We start from the raw sequence: 18971 nt of genomic DNA on the forward strand, positions 1-18971 counted from the left end.
CCTCCACCCAGAAGTGCGTGGAGGCGTTCTGAGGCCCTGTGATCACTCCATACCTGCAGGGGCAATGATGGGCAGGGCCCTATGAATTACTGAGTCCCTGCCCCCTACCCAGAGATGCTATCAAGGAGGGAAGTTGCAAGCCTTTCTAAGCTATTAAGACGGCTGCTGGCCCCAGTCCAACCCCACCCCAGCCATTTCCACCACCCATTCCAAGGAGCCTTGCACCTTACTCTGTCCAGAAGGATATTTGGGGTCCTGGTGGTTAGGAGTAGCTATTGGCTATAAGCCCCCACCTCACCTCTGACCACCTCTCAACTGTTCCATCTAATAGGTACCTGCTGCACTCCAGGCTCCTCACTGATAGAACAGTGTGTCCACACAGACCCAATGACAGGTATGACCCTTGGTGCCATGCTTTGGGATGTGGCCAGGGACAGGGCTGGTACCCCAGATTTGGCCTCAGTGCCTGCTGGCTTTATTAGTAGGTGTGCAATAGCTTTTCTTAATCTTGAGCACTGTCCTACTCTGTGCTTGGGATGATAGGAACCCTGTCTGTACTGTCTGACCAGTAGGGCAGCCACCAGCCACGTGTAGCCAGTCTGAATTGTGGCCAGTGCAGCTGAGACCTGAATTTTCCATGTTATTCAAATAGCCACATGGCAGCCAGTGGGTATTGCAGCAGATAGCACCCAAGTGAGTCCAAACCCATAATGGCCTGTGCTGCATTGAGCAGCACTGAGCCCCACCTGCTCTGCTGGCTTCCAGGAGATTAACAGCCAGGGTTGCTGGGTCTGATGAATTAGTCCTGGCTCTGCCAAATGAGGGAAGCATAGAGGTGGGTCACTTGAGTCATGGCCTCCACCTTGCCTGTGGCTCTGGGCCCTGCTCTTGTGAGCTCTCACTCTACAAGGCTTGCCTGACCTGTCCCCTGCTCCCAGAGGATGGACAGTAAGGTGCCACCAGTCCCTACAGCATTGAGGGCTAGCAAGGGTCACCGCAGTCCTGTCCTGACTCTCAGGCCGGGTCACCATAGAGTGTGCCCCACAGGGGCTAACTGAGGAGGTGTACGCATCGCATGTGCTGACATACTGTGCACTCCTCTGCATGGATAAAAGTGTGTGAGTACAGACACCCAAACACATCAGACACACCTTCACTTACCAATAGGGACTGCACTCCTACCCCATGCACGTGTGTGCATGGAAATGGGTCACATGGATGTGTGCGTATGTGTGCTAATGTATAGGTGCAGCCACCCTGCATGTACCCATATATCAATGCAGAAACATTCACACGTGTCTGTACAAATGTAAACACATGGGCCACATGTGCAAAGTGCCCTTAATGCAGGCCTACACACGTGTGTGCACACAACTTGCCACTTCCAGGCCAGGGAGCCCTCCCCTCATTTCCCACAGAAATGGGCGCACACAGTAAGTCTCGGAAGCCAAAGCAGCAGGTGAGCAGACGTGTTGGAATGCAATGCCAGCTGTGGGAGAGGGGGTGCCTGGTTTCCCAGCTCACACGGGGCCCCCCAAGGCCCGCAGGCAGCTGGGTCTCCAGGCCAGCAGGCCCAGCACCATGCTGAGTGCTGCCAGCACTGCCACTGCCCCAGCCAGCAGGGGCACCACAGTGGCTGTGGGGAGAACATGGGAGTGTGAGTCTTGGGACTGGGGTCCCCCCACGCTCCCATCCCAACGCCAATGGCCGTCACCTGCAGGGGTGGCAGGCTCAAGGGAGCCATGGCAGGGGACCCCATGAGCCGGAGGCCGGGCCGGGGCGGTGAGCTGGCGGAAGCGGCCTAGTGGGCAGGCGCCTGGGCACCCGGGAAGGCTGAGGGGCAGGGGCAGGCCGGTGGAGTCGTTTCGGTAGAAAAGAGAGATGGTGATATTCCTGGAGGGAGACAGGAGGTGGTAACACCCAGGCCCCTCCTTACCTTCCCCACCACTGATATAAACCTGAAAGAGTAGCCAAACGGAGACACTGGGCTCCTGCCTCCTCACCTGTCAACTTCCTGCCATCCTGCACAACTCCCCCTCCACCTGGGACCGGATCTCTCTTCTTGAGACAGTTCTGTCCTGCCCATTCCCAGGCGCCACACCCTCCTTACCCTGCATCTTCGTCCGGGTCCCCAAGGCGCCTCCGGAATTCAAAGCCGAGGCAGGCAGCATACGGTGGGGTGTGCCCGTCATAGAGACCCAGGGCTCCCTGGAGGGCCAGCAGAGTGCTGTCGTGCTGCAAGTGGATCCCAGGGCTGAGACAGGGCTCCTCTCTGATGTCTCCTCTCTCCTGATCTCTAGACTTGTGCATCTAGCTGCCTCCCAGATGTCCCCCAGATCTCTTAGGACCAACCCACCTCCCAAATCGACTCACCCTGGAGGCAGTCCGTCCCACCAGTTACAGGGAATCATTTAATGAACATTGGTCAGAGAGATGCAAAAATGTGATGGGGCAGCTTGATTAAACAGCTTGTCCTTCCAGAAGAGCTAAATTATCTTACAACCCCATCACTTCCCTCCTTTCAGACTGTGTACCTCTAGTGTATGGTCTGAGAGTATGGTTTGGAGATATCAGTTACCCAAGGCAGTGGGCTGAAGTTCCATTGAGACCACCCCACCAGCTCTTCCTCACCCACATTGCTATCTGCCATCCCCCTCATCCCTGTGCCCAGAGGCACTGCCTCCCTTCCCAAAGACTCACAGCTGAGTACATAACCATCTTGAGGGGCAGTGCCAGGCGCTGGACCCGAGAGAAGTTGGCAAGAATGGCATCCAGCAGGATCCCTGAGAGGGCAAGAACAGAGTGCTGAAAATCCCGTAGCGGAAGGCGCTTTGGCCTCCCAACCTCCCAGCCCCACATCTCACCCCCTGTCAGCTGGGCCTTCTCAGCTGCTCGGGGTGGACCCACATGGGCCCCAATATCCAAAGCTGAGATCTGGGCTAGGGTCCGGAGGACATTCGGGGAGGCCCAGGATGGGAGGGGAAGACCATGGGCTTGCTGGAGAGAGACAGAGAAGACAAAGTGACCAGGACATCCCGAGCTCCCCTCACACACCCCGGGCCTGCGCTGTCCGCCTTAGCTGCAGTCCTCTCTCCTACCCTTCCTCCGAATCCCTCATGTGCTCGGTCTGGAAGCACCGAGCTTAGGAAGTTATGGCCAATAGCAATCATTAATTAACAATAATGATCATCACCCCACAGCCCAGGAGCCTTCACGCACGGAGCCAGAGGTGTTTCAAGCTTCAGATGCTTTGGAATCTAGAAGGGCCCCATGGTGGCAACACCATCTCCCTCAGAACACATCCAAGCGGGGGCTGGGCAGCCCCCTTAATTGCACACCTTGCTATTCCCACTGTGCAAGTAGGGTAATTTTTACAGAATGGGGTAAGCAAAGACTATCTGAAGAGCATCATGCCCATTCACGTCAGCTCCTGCTGCTCAAATTTTGGTTCTGGGAGCTTCCCCCCAAGAGCCCAGGAGCCTCAAGCCTCCCTGCAGGCCTCACTGTGTGCCGGGCACTATCCTAAGCATAGCCTGTGGGTTGACCTGTTGTGATCCTCACAGAAGCCCCAAGGGGTGCTGATAAGGGTGTTGTCATCTCCACTGTGCAGATGGGCAAACAGGCACCAAGGTTTAAGTACTCGCTTGAGGGAACGCAGGTAGTGAGCAGCAAAGCTGGGATTTGAATCTCAGTGCCCTTAATCATTGGGCTGGGGGGTGGGGCGGTGGGCTCACCTGGCACATCAGCGTGTCCAGAACCTTCCACGCCCTGCGGAGTGGCTCTCCGACCAATGACAGCCCCGTGTAGTTCTCAAGGTGAGTCAGGAAGTCCTGCGTGCACCGGGCTAGATGAGTCCGCCGGGACTCCTCGCCCATCCCTGTCGCACCCCCCATGCCCATGCACCCACTCACCCCACACCCTTCCCTACCCCAGCCTGCCCCATGGCCCGCTCACTGTCCAGCCCTCCAGGGCAGTCTGGTACTCCGTAGCTTCCGTGGCCTCTCTCAGCAGCTCATGGTATCGAGGACAGCTGCGTGTGGGGAACCTCAGCAGCTGGGGAAAACTGAGGCTCAGAGGGGACAGCATGACTGGGACCCCACAGTCACAGCACATGGGGAGATGGGGCTCTGAAGCCCTCCTTGTCCAGATCTCTCTCTTAAAAGTACATGGTACCCCCCCAACCTGGCTGTACAGCATGGGGATGGTGGCTCACCCTGCCCAGATAGCTCTGCGCGGGGAGGGTCTCATTTGCTCTCAGTCATTGGCTTCCCCCACCTCGGGGGCTCTGTCCCCCTCAAGCCTCCCACCCCCTGCACCTATCCAGCCCCCTGACCTTGTCCTCAGTCACCGGCACCGTGTGCACAGGGATGGGCCTCCAAGCAGCCTCTGGGCGCCCTGGGGCAGCCTCGGGAAATAGCCCCGCCAGGTTGGCCTGAGCGCTCTCCAGCGTGCGGTCAAAGTCAGTGCTGCGAACATACACCTGAGGTGGCGGGGAGAAGGCAGGCAAGGGGACTCGTGTTGGGTCGGAGGTTGGTCAGCTGCAGCAGCAAACCAAAAGCTTCGGGTTCAGTTCAGGGTCAAAGGTTGGGTGCTGGGAGTCAAAGCTCAGGGTGAGCTGGAGTGTCTGGTCTTCTGTAGTGGAAGGTGGGATCAGGCGTCAGAGGTCAATTTCAGGAGCCGTCGGGTTGGAGGTCAGAAGTTGGGCAGACATGGGGTTCAAAGGGATCAGTTGCATCGATGAAAGAAAGGAAGATCAGAGTTGCTAGTGACCAGAATTTGGGGTTCAAGTTTAGAAGGACAAAGTGGGCCCAGGGGTCAGTGCCTGTCTCTCAGGGGTCAGGCATCAGGAGGAACAATCCTAATCAAGGGATATCCAAAGACAGAGGAGGACACAGGAAAGAGAACTCAGATTTGATGGAAAATAGAGATAAAAGATTAGAGCTAAGGAGGGCAAATTAAACCGACAAGGGTCAAAGTCCCAGCCAGGCAAGTTTTGGAGTTAGAAACCAGAGGTGAGAGAGGCTGGTTGGAGTTGGTGGGAGTCAGAAGACAGAGGTGGAGGCCAGAAAGTAAAGTCAGAGTTGATAGAGGCCTGAGGTCAGAGGTGAAGCTTGATGACTCCTATTTAGATGGGGTCAGAGGTCAGCGTAAATTAGTTGATGGTTTGGAGGTCAGAAATCAGATATGGGGTGCAAGTCAGGTTGTTGGAGTTCGAAGGCCAGAGGTAGAAGCCCACGGTGAGTGTTGGGGGCAGTGGAAGTCAGAGGTGAGAGGTCAGGAGGCCAGGAGGGTCCTCGTTGGCAGTACCTCCTCCCGCCGATACTCCGGGCTCAGAAAGGCCTCGTAGCGGCTCCTCAGGAAGCGTCCCAGCTCCAGCTGCTGGCGGACCCCCTCCTGAGGATGGAGCGAGCCTCAGCGGACCCCCTCCCCACCCTCCTACTCCTCACCCACACCCCTAGCTTCTCACCGTAGTCAGCTGGCCCAGGCCTCTCGGCCACAGAGCAGTGATGGCCTCCTTGTGTGGGTCGGTGGGGTAGGAAGCCAGCGGGGCCCGGTCGCCGTGGCGGAACACCTGAGGACAGGGCCAGGTCAGGGCCGGCCTGGGGGAGCTGAGGGGCCAGGCCGGGGCAGGGGACACCTCACCACAGCCACAAACACCAGGGGTCCTTCTGTCAGGGCTTGGGGCGGCGGTGGCAGCAGCAGGAGCAGGAGCAGGAGAGGTCCAACGGGGAGGCCCCAAAACCCTGGCCTGGCCATCTCCAAACAGCCCAGACGCTGAGCTCAGCCCACTGTCTATGCCGCAGCCCCACCTGCTCATTACCCCTGCCTCAGCACCCCCCGAAAAGCAGGTCCCGGCATGCCTCCCCCCAGGAGCCAGGGTGGCCTCCTGGGATCCAGCTCCCCCCAGGGCCTTTGACGGCCTTGGATTAGCCAGTGGATTAACGTGTTTCATCCTCACTCTACCTCTGCCAGAGGTTGATATGGTTATCACCATCCCCATCATGCAGATGGGGAAACCGAGGCACAGGGGGGTTAAGTAATTTGCCGGAGGGAGCATAATAAGCAGAGGGTGGCAAAGCTGGATTTGAACCAGGGGCCCTTAACCTGGGTGCAAAAGGAGACCAAGACCAACACACATACCCAGACCCACATTCCAGACACATTCTCTGCTTTCTCCTCCCTCCCCTCAGCCCAAGTTCTGTTTTTTCCTATTCTCACCCCTTCAATGTCGGAGCTCTTTGAAGCTCCCTTGGGCCTCTGAGAGATGTCACCTTTCCCCAGTGTCACCCACAACTGGCCCAAGCCAGCATGTCCCATGCAGTGGAACGCCCAGATCCTGGATTTGGATTTGGATAGGCTGGATTCCAATCCTTTTTTTTTTTTTTTTTTAATTTATGATAGTCATCACAGAGAGAGAGAGAGAGAGGCAGAGACACAGGCAGAGGGAGAAGCAGGCTCCATGCACCAGGAGCCCGACGTGGGACTCGATCCCGGGTCTCCAGGATCGCACCCTGGGCCAAAGGCAGGCGCCAAACCGCTGCGCCACCCAGGGATCCCTGGATTCCAATCCTAGCTTCACTGTTTATAAGCTGTGCAACTTTGGGCAAGTCACTGCACCTCTCTGTGCTTCCTCATTCATAAAATTCATAAAACAGGAACAAGTGCAATCTGTACGTCAGAGTTGCTTTGAGGATTAGTGAGTTCCAAGCGCAGTGTCACCCCGTCCGATCTCAGCTGGGAACACGTGTTCATACAGCAACTCAGCATTTTAGCCATTCTGCGCATGTCCATGAGTGACAGAGAGGGCAATCAGTATGCATTTGGGGATACCAAAGTATTTAGCAAGTAGGCAAATTTGCAAAAATGGAATGAGGGCATTGGTGATGACATGGGGTTTGAGACAAGAGCCACTCATTATTTCCCTCCCAGTTTTGGTGGGTGGCAACTTTGGGAGTGGCTAGCTAGCTAGCTAAGTGGCCTTGGCTTAGGGTCCTCACCAGATCATAGTCTGTGGGCTGGGGCTACAGTCATTTGAAAATTTCTTTAACTTTTTTTTTAAAGATTTTATTTATTTATTCATGAGAGACACACAGAGAGAGGCAGAGACAAAGGCAGAGAGAGAAGCAGGCTCCCTTCAAGGAGCCCGATGCGGGAGTCGAACTCCGGACCCCGGGTTCACGACCTGAGCCAAAGGCAGACACTCAACCACTGAGCCACCCAGATGACCCTCATTTGAGTACTTGAGTGAGGCTGGAAGAGCTGCTTCTAAGCTCATCAGCGTGGCTGCTGGCCAGGGGCCTCAGCTCCCCACCTCCTGGCCCGCGCTGGCTTCTTCCACAGGGACAGCAGTGTCTTTTGTAGCCACGCCCCCAGAAGTCCCCAACACTATTTCCAGCCTAAACTGCTTCGTTTTCACAGAGCAGTTCTGTCCAATGAGGGAGTGAGTGGCCTACAGGGGCATCGATCACCAAAAAGTGAGAATCACAGCATGGCTGTCTCAGACAGTGTCCCATCCATGGCAGTGGCAGTGTGCTTTAAACAAATAAAGATGCCTCTTCAGGGGCACCACAGCATGGCTCACTGGCATGCTCACTCTCCTCAGCCTGCTTCCTGAGTCTCCCCAAACTCATAACCCCCAAGGTGATGGTATTGGGAGGTGGGGCCTTGGGAGGTGATTAGGTAGTGAGGGAGGAGCCCCCAGGAATGGGATCAGGCCTGTCTTCAGCTGGGTCTTTGCTCCCTGCCCTCTGGATAAGGACTGGGCCCAGCAGGAACTCTGAGGATGATTTGCCTAAGGTTACTCCAGTCACAGGTGCCCTAGTTGGGATGCAAAACTGTCCAGCAGGACGTCCCTGCGCTGCACCAGGCTGCGCCCGGGCTCCCATCTCTGGGCATCTCTCTGAGAGCAGAAACCTGAAGGCAGAGCGTCACCTCATCCGACCTCATCAGGGAATCCGTGTGCAACCAGCAGCTCAACATTTTAGCCGTTCTGTGCATATCCAGGAGTGACCGCGAGAGGGCACCGAGTATGCACTTTGGGGATGACATAATTTAGCGAGTAAGCGAATTCACAAACATGGAATCTGTGGGTCATGACATTTGATGGTACTTGGTTTTTCTCCCCTTATATTTCCGAGAAGTTGGTTCTAAAGGCCTAATGGACAGAGAGTTAGATGTCTGTGATACTAGTGGGAGGACTGTTGAAGTCTCCGGCGCTGTCCCTAGGTCTGTGCCCCACAGGTGGGGAAGTTGGCACCACCACCGCTGCCACTGCCCCCACCCCCAGAACTGGTGACGAGACTCTGGAATGCCCAGTCCAACTGCTGCTTCTCTCAACTTTGTGTCTGGCAGACGGTGAGGAAGGAAATTTGGCCTGGGCCACCTGCAGGCTTCCAGCCTCCCCCCTGCTCCAGTACACTGACACTCAGAGCTGACTCAATGCCTCCCCTGTTCACACCCTCCCATGCCTCCCCAGCCCCCTGGGGTGGGTAGGTGGGGGACAAACTCCTCAGTGTAGCAATGGAGGTGTGGATTCTCCAATCTCAAATGTTCCAATCTCAAGTTCAGATACTGCATGTAACATTCTGCACCCCCAGTGTCCCCTCTACCCAGAATGCCCTTCTCTGGTCACCACGGCCACCATTCTGGTCTCCCAAGCAACCCCTCTTAGGTTCTGGTGGCTGATCTGGCCTCACTGGCTCAGAATCCAGGAAGGGAAGAGGAAGGTCAAGCAAACACAGAGCTCAAGACCATGACCATGAACTTTCAGGAAGTGAGGAGGGGGCAGTCTGGCAGGGGGAGGGAGGCTGGGAAGGAGGGGAGGGAGGGAGTGGGCTCTGACCTCTGACTGCTCCCCACAGAATGTAACCCTGGCCATAGCTGTATTCACCATCCTTGCCTCCATCTACTTCTTCAACAAGGTGAGTAGGAAGAGGGTGGGGGATGGCCTGAATCTGTCTCTTTGGCCCTCACTGTATCTAGTTAGCCTCTCCTCCTTCCCCAAGCCTCTGTGTATCTCTGTGTCTTCCTCCCTTAGGCTCAGCAATGAGAAGACAAACACAGGACACCTAACCCAAGAGCATTCTGCCCTGGATCATGACTCTGGCCTCTGAGACCAAATAAATGGACTGAATCAGCACATCTCGTTCCATCCCTGGCTGGTGCACAGGATCCCCAGCTCTGTTTGAGGGACAGATCTCTGAGTCTGAGGAAGGAAAGGCCAGGAGTCCAGTCTCCTGGGTGTGAGGAAGGAGGGGGCTAGAGCCCTGGACTCTCTGGTTTGAGACCAGGAGCCCAGAATCTGAGCTGGGTTTTGAGGGATGAGTAAGAGTCTTTCAGGAGCAGTTGGAGAAGAGGAAGGACATTTGAATTTTGGGTGCAAAAGCACAGAGAGGGGAGAGGGGGAGAGCTGGGCTGATTCATTTGGTATCAACGCAGACTGCTGTGTACTTCAGATATATTCCATCTCTCTGAACCCTGGCTTTCTTCTCAGTCAGGCAAAGGTGAAACTCTTTGTCCAGTGGGCGCAGGGGGTCACAACCAGAAAAACTCAAGATCAAAGACATGAATGGGATTTGTCACCTGCAAAAAGTTTGTAGTTATCATCTTCATTGTTATATTGTACTAACACATCTTCCTCTTTTGTTAGAAAACTCCTATTCAATACCCACTTGTCAATGGCCCTTCCTATGGAAGGGTCTAGACCTCCAAACAGTCTGTTACCAGCTCCCTCACTAACCTCCTCCTCCCCACTCCCTGCCTTCATCCCCTGTAGACGGAGCGCCCTGGGTGACAGCCTGGCCTTTGGTTGAGCTTCCTCCACCTTCTCATCTGATAAACCATTTCATTTCCAGTCAACAGCTGAAAAGGCAGCTCCTGAATAGGGTGACTGAACATCTTGGGTTTCTCAGGAACGGCCTGCCACATTTCAGTTAGGAACGGGTTTATAGCCTCACTACAATTCTGCAAACACTTTGGGCCGGTTGTCGCAGCGTATTTGGTAGTAGCACCCTCTTTCATTCTCAGAAGCGGCCTGATTTAGAGGCTGGTCGAACGTGCGGGAGGCCCTGGTTGCAGAACCACGAGCAACCACACAGGGGCGGTGTGCGACCATTTTCCCAGCCAGAAGTTATTCGGCCGAGCTGTTGGGGGGAACTTGGCTTCCGTAAACCAGAATTCCGCACCTTCCTTCCCCGACCCAGGGTTTCTCTCTCCCCGGACCTTCGCCTTGCTGCCTGTCCCTCTCCTTCAGCTCTCACAGAGGTCCTTGTACATCCAGAGCTGACTCTGTCCCTCCCTGCTCGCAGCCTTCCCGTGGCACCCCCGGGTCCCACCACCGCCCCAAGAGTCCCAGCCCTTCAGCCTGACCTTGGAGACTGAGTGTGCCCTGACTCCCTCTCATCGTTTTTCTTTTCTTTTCCTTTTTTTTTTCTTTTTTACATCTCACCTACATCCTACCACCTCCACCCAACCACCAGTATTTGCTTAACCACATATATCTCAGAGATAGGAAACAAATGCCATTCCCCAGTGCCTTTGCACATACGTGCTGTGCTATACTCCCTGCCTGGAGTGCCCTTTCCAGCGTCTACTCTGTGTCAACTCCCTAAAACCCCTCCGGCTCCAAGTGTGGCTGCCCACTCTCCTGGTTTTTCGCGGCTCTGACTGAGAGCTTGAAGATGGGGTGCACAGAATAGGATCTGACTCCCAAGGGACCCCAGCTTGAGTCTTGGCTGTTAATGCTTGTAAAACAGCCAAATACAGACAAAGAAGTCTGTTTTTGTGTGTGCCTTCTCCTGCCCCAGAGTTTCCAGCCATTTAGTGCTGTGGTTCTTGGTCTCCCAGGAGCTATTAAGGTTGCATTTCCACAACCACAGCCACTTCAGATGGATGGGGCTCAGCCCTCTGCCTGTGGGGGATCCCTGGGGAGCTTTTGAAAGTTCCTGAGCCCAGCTCCTCCCTGGACCACTTAAACCACAACGCCTGGGGATGGGGCCTGGACATCGATTGGATTTTAAAAGCTCCCCCGGAGATTCTAATGTGCAGCAGGGTCAGAGGCATCTATGTAATGGGTTTTCTGAAGATGGAAAGGATAGATTCCCCGCCCCGAATCTTGGAGCTGAGTGCATTTCTGAGGCAGCTCCGTGGATCCATCCAAAGATTCAGAACGTGGAGTAAAAATTAATCTTTGGCTTAGAAACATTTGGGAGCTTGAAGACCAAAGAAAAGCAAACAAAATAGTTTCTTCCCCAAGATGGGGGCATTGGAAAGGTGGTTGGGAGGCACATTTCCCAGGGTGGCAAGAGAAGATGGGCGTGAATGATAGTTGGTACCCCATGAGCCAGAAAAGCGGGGGGCCCAGGGTGTCCTAGTCTGTGCCCCCAGAGCCCCGCATCCAGGAATCACTCCGACCTGGGATAATCAGGTCACTCTCATTCCAAATTCCTCGGCTGTGTCCACAGTCCTACCGTTACATTGCAGGTGCACGGCCCTGTCTGCATGTCTGTCTCCGGGTCCATCCGTCCATCTGTCTCCTCGAGCGCTGTCCTTCAGGCCTCGAGGCCAGTGCTATTTCCGTCTTTCACTAGAACTCTTCGTGTTCCTGTCTCTCACTGGGTCTTTGTCTCCATATCTTTTTCTGTCTCCTCTTCCACTTGATCCCTCCCGGCAGCCTGACCTGCCTCTCACCTCCCCTCCCTGCCTTGGCTGCCATCTGCCAGCCCGCGTCTTTGCAGTCAAGTTTACACCTGCACATATCCCCTCCCCTCCCCCATCCACCTCTTCTATCTCACCCTGTCTCTCAGGATCTTGTGTCTCCCCACCCCCACCCCTGTCCCTCTCTCTACACCTCCCTCTCTCTGCCTCCCCATTCTGCTATCCATCTCTGGCTGAATCCTCACGCCTCATATTCTCCCAAGTTTGAGGATTTGGGACCTCCCCCCCCTTCCGCCCTCCCCCATGCTGTCTCCAAACCCCCCCCTCTGGGATTTCTCTTCTGGTCCTCCCAGGAAGGCTGGACCTCTCACCTGTGTCCTTCTCAGACTCTCACCCTCGGCAGAAGCAGAGGGCCTGGCCACAGCCACACCTTTACCATGTCCAGCCTGGGCTTCTGCATCCCCACCAGCTCCAGCCGAAGCAGCAGGTGGAAGGGGTACCAGCATGGAAATGACAGTCCCCATGGCCCACAGCACCCCTGGCAGCTGGGGCCTTCCCGTCAGTCTTGCTGGCTGTAGCCTGGCCCTCATCGGGCTGCAAAAGGTGCTCGGCACCCCCAGTGGCACCCCAAAGCCGGACACCCTATTTGTTACAGCAGCCATCAGAAGAGAATACACCCATTTTATAGACCAGCAAATGGAGGTGCTCTGAAGGTCATGCAATTTGAAGGTCAATACGTTTGCCTCTGGAAGGACAAGGGTAGGGAGTTGAGGGCAGGTAGCAGGAAGAGGGGAGTCTGGAGCCAGGATGGCCACAGGAGAGGCCCGGAGGGTGTAGCCAGGCTGGGAGAAACAGGGTGTGTGGGGTTCGCGTTGGTGTAAAGGGGAGAGAGTGGGAACCATGCTCTGCCAGAGCAGGAGGAGGGGAGGGGAGGGACGGTGTCCTGGATTAGAGCCCACTACCAGCCTCTCCCTCCTTTCACTCTCCTCCATCTCTACGGCCTGGCCCCTACTCAGGGCTTCTCTCCCCCACGACCCCCACCCCTACCTTCTCCTGGCCTATCTCCATCCCCCGGGGGACCCCAGAGGGACTTCTGTACATACAGTGTTGACTCCACCTCTCCTCTGCTCAGACACCTCCCACGGCTCCCCAGTGCCCAGAGCCTGGCCTTCCATGAGGCCCATCAAAGCCCTCAACTCCATGGTTCAAGCCCCCTCCCCCTTACACCTGGCTCCTGCTCTGACACAGCCGCAGCCTACTCCATAGCTCACTGACTATATCCGTCTCTGTGGCCAGCCTGCAGCCTCTTTGAGATCAGGGTACTGGTCTGACTCCTCCGGGGTCCCCAGTGTCACCCACCACAGGAGGAGGCACGTGGGAGGCCCCCATTTTCGAAGAAATGAATCATTAACACTGAGTAAGCCCAGGTCTGGGTCAGTGTGAGACCCAGAGGGTGGGGATGGCACATCGTTCATTTCAGGCCACATCTCAGGAGCGGGTCACAGAAGCAAATGAAACAGAGGAGTAAGGCTGTCACACCATCCCCTCTTCATCTGATTCCACATGGACAAGAATGGGAACCAGGAGACCCATAGCACAGCCGGCCGTGCGCATCGGGAAGGGAGTGGGCTCTGGACTGCCACCGTCCTGGACCCTGACATCCTGACCCAGAGTGGGACCCCCGGCAATTCAGTCTCTACCCGGCGCGGGGATGCGTGAGGATTAGGAAGCATTCGGTGCTCAGACAACAGGAACAGAACCTACGCCTTTGCAGCCACGGAAGGAGGGCTCCTGGTGGGAAGGGAGAGGTGTCAGGTGTCAGGGGGTGAGGAGTCTCATGACAGCTATTTCCCCACATTTGATGACAGTCTGTCTGTCTCCCACGGCTGGGAACATCTCAAACCAGGCCAGATTGGGGGCGCCGCCTCCCCTCGCTCTTTGCTGAGAGAAACAGAGGTAGTGATTACGAGCGAGTAATTGCCTCCTTCCTGCCTGGGAGGTAAATATGTTTGCGTTCAGGACTGTCTCCCCCAGGCTACGGGCTCCGCGAGGGCAGAGGCTCTGCGCTGGTCAGGCACGGGGATTCCAGGGGATGGCAGAGGTTGGTGCCGCGGCTCAGCCAATACTTGAAGGGACAGAGTATTGTGAGGAGACTGGAGGCTCTGAAGGGTGGGGGATGTTTGGCCCCGTCCCCCCCACCGCCACCCGCCCGGGGTGTCGGCCCCACCCCTTGAAACGTAAGCTCCTCTCCCAGAATATCAGCCCCTCCCCCTGGGGTGTCAGCCCCTCCCACTGGGACATCCACTCCTTCCCCAGAATGTCAGCCCCTCCCCTTGGGGTGTCAGTTCCTCCTCCCCCCTCCAGGTGTCAGCCAGCCCCTCTCCCTGAAACATTGGCTCCTCCCCCAGAATGTTAGGCCCTCCCCCTGGGATGTTACTTCTTCCCCCAGAAAGTCACCTCTTACCCTGGGCTGTTGACACCTCCTAGAATATCAGCCCCTCTTCCTGGGATGTCAATCCCTCCCCCTGGGACGTCAATCCCTCCCCCTGGGGCGTCAATCCCTCCCCCTGAGATGTCAGCACCAGCACCTCCCCCTGGGACATCTACTCCTTCTCCAGCACGTCAGCCCTTCCCCTTGGGACATAACCCCTCCCCCAGAATGTCAGCCCCTCCCCCCTGGGATGTTAGCTCCTCCCCCAGAATGTGAGCCTCTACCACAGGGATGTCAGCTCCCTCTTTTGGAATGTTAGCCCCTCCCCGTCAAATATCGGCCACTCTCTTTGAATGTCCCTTTCCGAGTTGGGATCATTGTCTCCTTCACTATCTCTAGAGCCTAGAACCATGCCGTTCAGTTCCCTGACATTCAATAATCATGACTGAATGGATTCATGGGGTCAGCCTTTTCAAGCTTACTGTGTGATCATTGGTAAATGGCTTAACCTCTCTGACTCTTCAGTTTCCTCATCTGTAGAATGAGCATAATCTTTCTGGTAGGGTCGAGATGCCGATTTGGGGTATCCATGTGTTTACAAAGCTCTGGACAGGACCTGGTGCACAGGACCCAATCAATGCCTGTAAAGTGCCCTCATTTCATGAATGAAGGTACGAATCGCCTCCTTGGGTTCACACAGAAATTTTATTAGAGGCACCTGGGTGGCTCAGTTGGTTGAATGTCTGCCTTTGGCTCAGATTGTGATGCCAGGGTCCTGGGATTGAGCCCTGTGTGGGGTCTGCTTCTCCCTCTCTTCCCTGCTTGTGCTTTCCTATCTCTGTCGCTCAAATAAATACATAAAATATTTTTTAAAAGAGAGAAATTTTATTAAAAAGAGACTTTCAGTCCCTAAAATCCAAGGCTCAGGGCATTCTCCACAAGCCTCTCTCACAGAGGCTGCCCAAGGAAGTGCTGATTCCTTCCTTTGGCCGCGCCAAGAAGCTGTACTCCCTCTGGGTTTAAAATCCACTTCACCAACCACGTGGGCAGGGATCTTCTCAACCAAAGACCACGATCTCCCTGAGGAGAATCTTCTGGCTGGCTCTAAAACCAGTCTCCTGAAAGACTACTTAACCTAACTTCATTCATTAGAAAATCAATACAAATTTAAAAGTTCATGGGATGGCTGGGTGGCTCAGCTGGTTAAGCGGCTGCCTTAAGCTCAGGTCATGATACGGAGGTCCTGGGATGAACATCAAGCTCCCCACAGGGAGCCTGCTTCTCCCTCTGTCTGTATCTCTGCCTGTCTCTCTGTGTCTCTCATGAATAAACAAATAAAATCTAAAAAACAAAACAAAAAAAAAAGAAGTTCATAGGGATCCCATCTTCTCCTTGTGGTGGGTGGGAGGGTAGTGGAAGACAGTGACGTTGGCTTGGGTGAAGCATGGGAAATGCCCCGCTGGGCGCCATGTGACACCATCTAGCAAAGAAAGGGGCCACATGCCTTCTGGCCCTGCAGGTCACCTAAGGAGAATAAAAGCAAGAGAAACATCTTGCCTTTTGCTGTTTTTTAAGATTTTTTTTTAAGGGGCTCCTGGGTGGCTCAGTGGTTGAGTGTCTGCCTTCAGCTCAGGTCATGATGCCAGGGTCCTGGAATCGAGTCCACATAGGACTCCCCACAGGGAGCCCAGCTTAACTGAGCCACCCAGAAGCCCCACGATTGTATTTTTTTTAAGATTTTATTTACTTATTCATGAGAGACACAGAGAGAGGGTAAGAGACATAGGCAGAGGGAGAAGTAGGCTCCCTGCCAGGAGCCCAATGCCAAACCCAATCCCAGAACCCCAGGATCACAATCTGAGCTAAAGGCAGATGCTCAACTGCTATGCCACCCGGGCATCCCAGATTTTTTTCTTTTTTAAGTAATCTCTACATTCAAAGTGAGGCTCGAACTCACAACCCTGAGATCCAGAGTCACAGGCTCCACCAACTGAGCCAGTCAGGTGGCCTGGTAATTATGTAATTTTAAAAGACAGTATTAATGCATAGTTTTTCTCCATTATCCTCAAAACTGATTTTAAAATCAATTGTATAAAACATTATGCATATAATGTATCATTGACCTATAACATATAGAGATTTAATATATTTGCCAATATCCACACAAAAGGAGGTGGTGGGAGGAAAGATAAGGAAATGACTATGTATGGTAAAGTAATAATAACTATTGTTGGGTTTGTAATATTAATATGTATGACAATAATACCACAGAAAGAGAGAAAAGAGAATACAGCACTATAGGAGTAGCGGTTCTCTATCTCACTGGAATTAAGCTACTATAAATCAGAAACTGATTCTTTTTTTTAAGATTTTATTTATTTATTCATGAGAGATAGAGGCAGAGACATAGGCAGAGGGAGAAGTAGGCTCCATGCAGGGAGCCTGATGCAGGACTCAATCCCAGGATCCTGGGATCACACCCTCAGCCAAAGGCAGACGCTCAACTGCTGAGCCACCCAAGTGCCTCTGGAACCTGATTCTGATCAATTAAAATGTATATGGTAAGCCCCAAAGCAACAACCAAAAAAACCAGTTGAATATGTAAAGAACTCTTACAACTCAATATCAAAAATACAAATAAACCAATTTTTAAATGGGCAAGAAATCTGAAAAGATGTTTCCCAAAGGAGATACACAAATAGCCAAAAAGCTCATGAAAATATTGGCATCTTAGTCATCAGAAAGATGTAAATCAAAATCACAAGGGGGTACCACTTTGCATCTATGAGGATGGTTAAAATTAAAAAGTCAGATAATAGCAAGTGTTGGCGAGAATGTGGAGAAATTGAAACCCTCACACACTGCTGGTTGGAAAGCAAAATGGTGCAGTCATTGTGGGAAACAGGCTGGCAGTCCTCAAAAAGTCAAACATAGAGTTATCATGGGATCCAGCAATTCCCCCTCCAAGAGAGATATCCAAGAGAAAGGAAAACATACAACCACACAAAAATGTGTACATGAGGTGTTAATCCAGGCCACAACCCAGATGCCACTTGAGAACATCACACTTAGTGAAAGAAGCCAGTCATAAAACCCACACATTTATATGATTCCATCCTTCTGAAATTTCCGTTAATAGGAAAATCTATAAAGTCAGAAATTAGATTCTTGGTTTCTTACGGGTGGGAGTGGATGGAGAGATACGGAGGTAATTGCTAAAATGTACAGGTTTGGTGTTTGTTTGTTTGTTTGTTTGTGATGGTGAAAATGCTCTAAAATTGACCATAGTGATTATTGCACATATCTGAATGTGCCAAAAATCATTGAATTGTCCACTTTAGTTGTATGAATTGTATGGCATGTGAATCTCAATAAGACTTTAAAATAATCCAAGTAGAGGGATCCCTGGATGGCTCAACGGTTTAGCACCTGCCTTCAGCCCAGGGCATCGTCCTGGAGACCCGGGATTGAGTTCCATGTCGGGCTCCCTGCGTGGAGCCTGCTTCTCCCTCTGCCTGTCTCTGCCTCTCTCTTTCTCTCTCTCTCTCTCATGAATAAATAAATAAAATCTTTAAAAAAATATTTAATCACTCAGCAAAGAGCATAGAGTGTCTTTATTTTTATTCCAATCATCTTTGGGTCCTTTATCAGAGTTTAAAGTTTTCACTTCCAGAATATTATTATTTTTTTGTGTGTTAGTTCCTAGACGATGTCTACATACTTAGGAGGGATAGTGAATGGTATTTTTAATTATATTTTATGTTAATTTATTGTTGGCATAGAGAAATAGGATTGATTTTTGTAGGTTAATCTGGGTATTTTGTCTTTTAAAAGATTTTTTATTTTTTAAAGTAATCTCTACAACCAACATAGGGCTCAAATTCACAACTCAGAGATAAAGAGTCTTATACTCCACCGCCTGAACCAACCAGGCACCCCTATAGGTTAATCTTGTAACTCAAGACCTTGCTAATATCTCTTACTTGTTCCTGTAGCTTTTTTAAGTAAACCATTAATCAGGATTTATACACAGTACTATGTTAAGCACCAGCCATGATGAGGATATTCTAATGTCATTTTTGGTCTTGGAAGGAAGGCATCCAAAATTTTTATGGCATTTGCTGGAAGCTTTATAAAGTTAAGAAAATACCCCCCCCAGCTTACTGTTTTAGTTTTCAATCATAAATATATATAAAAGGGCAGCCCGGGTGGCTCAGCGGCTTAACGCCGCCTTCAGCCCAGGGTGTGATCCTGGAGACCCCTGATCAAGTACCACGTCGGACTCCCTGCATGGAGCCTGCTTCTCCCTCTGCCTGTGTCTCTGCCTCTCTCTCTCTCTCTCTCTCTCTCTCATGAATAAATAAAATATTTAATAAATAAATGAATAAATAAATAAATAAATATAGGTATAAAACCTTATCAAATTATTTTTCCACGTTGATTGAAATCAGTACATTTTCTTCCTTGGTCTGTTAGTGAATTATGCTGAAAGAAATTTTTTTTAAAATTTTGAACGACCCTTGATAATTAGTGATAAATCCTACCTGATCATGATGAATTATGATATAGTGTTGGATTTAGTAGGCTATTATGTGATGCAGGATTTTTGCACCCACGTTCACAAGTGAAATGGACTTATAATTTTCTTTTCTTGTACATGTTCCTTATCTGGTTTTAGAATCAGCGTTGCATTAGCTTCCAAAAAGGAACTAGACAGATTCTACATGATTTCTATTTTCCGGAATAATGTGTATAAGATAAAAATTAAGCATTTCTTGAATGTTTGATATCAGTCGCCTAGAAGACCATCTGTGCCTCTGGGGTTTTTTTGAGAGAGAGAGACAGAGAGAGAGAGAGAGAGAATGGAAATCTTTGACTATAACTT

General features: G+C 52.4%; 1 protein-coding gene and 1 long non-coding RNA gene across 2 annotated transcripts; one reads left to right on the forward strand and one right to left on the reverse strand.

Moving 5' to 3' along the window:
* Nucleotides 1-1520: 1520 nt before the first annotated feature.
* Nucleotides 1521-5757, reverse strand: ACP4 (acid phosphatase 4). Its single transcript, XM_077862169.1, has 11 exons — nt 5644-5757; nt 5468-5572; nt 5308-5394; nt 4334-4480; nt 3955-4053; nt 3735-3830; nt 2865-2997; nt 2701-2783; nt 2111-2235; nt 1715-1893; nt 1521-1636 (listed from the first exon to the last, which is right to left on the reverse strand). Exons 1-11 carry the CDS (start codon nt 5755-5757, stop codon nt 1521-1523), a joined length of 1284 nt encoding a protein of 427 aa, XP_077718295.1.
* Nucleotides 5758-8616: 2859 nt separating this feature from the next.
* On the forward strand, nt 8617-9139 carry LOC144292244 (uncharacterized). Its single transcript, XR_013359704.1, has 3 exons — nt 8617-8773; nt 8862-8921; nt 9038-9139. It is a non-coding gene; the product is annotated as an uncharacterized LOC144292244 (long non-coding RNA).
* Nucleotides 9140-18971: the final 9832 nt, after the last annotated feature.

The sequence above is a fragment of the Canis aureus genome, chromosome 1 (assembly GCF_053574225.1).
Source record: "Canis aureus isolate CA01 chromosome 1, VMU_Caureus_v.1.0, whole genome shotgun sequence".
NCBI lineage: Eukaryota > Metazoa > Chordata > Mammalia > Carnivora > Canidae > Canis > Canis aureus.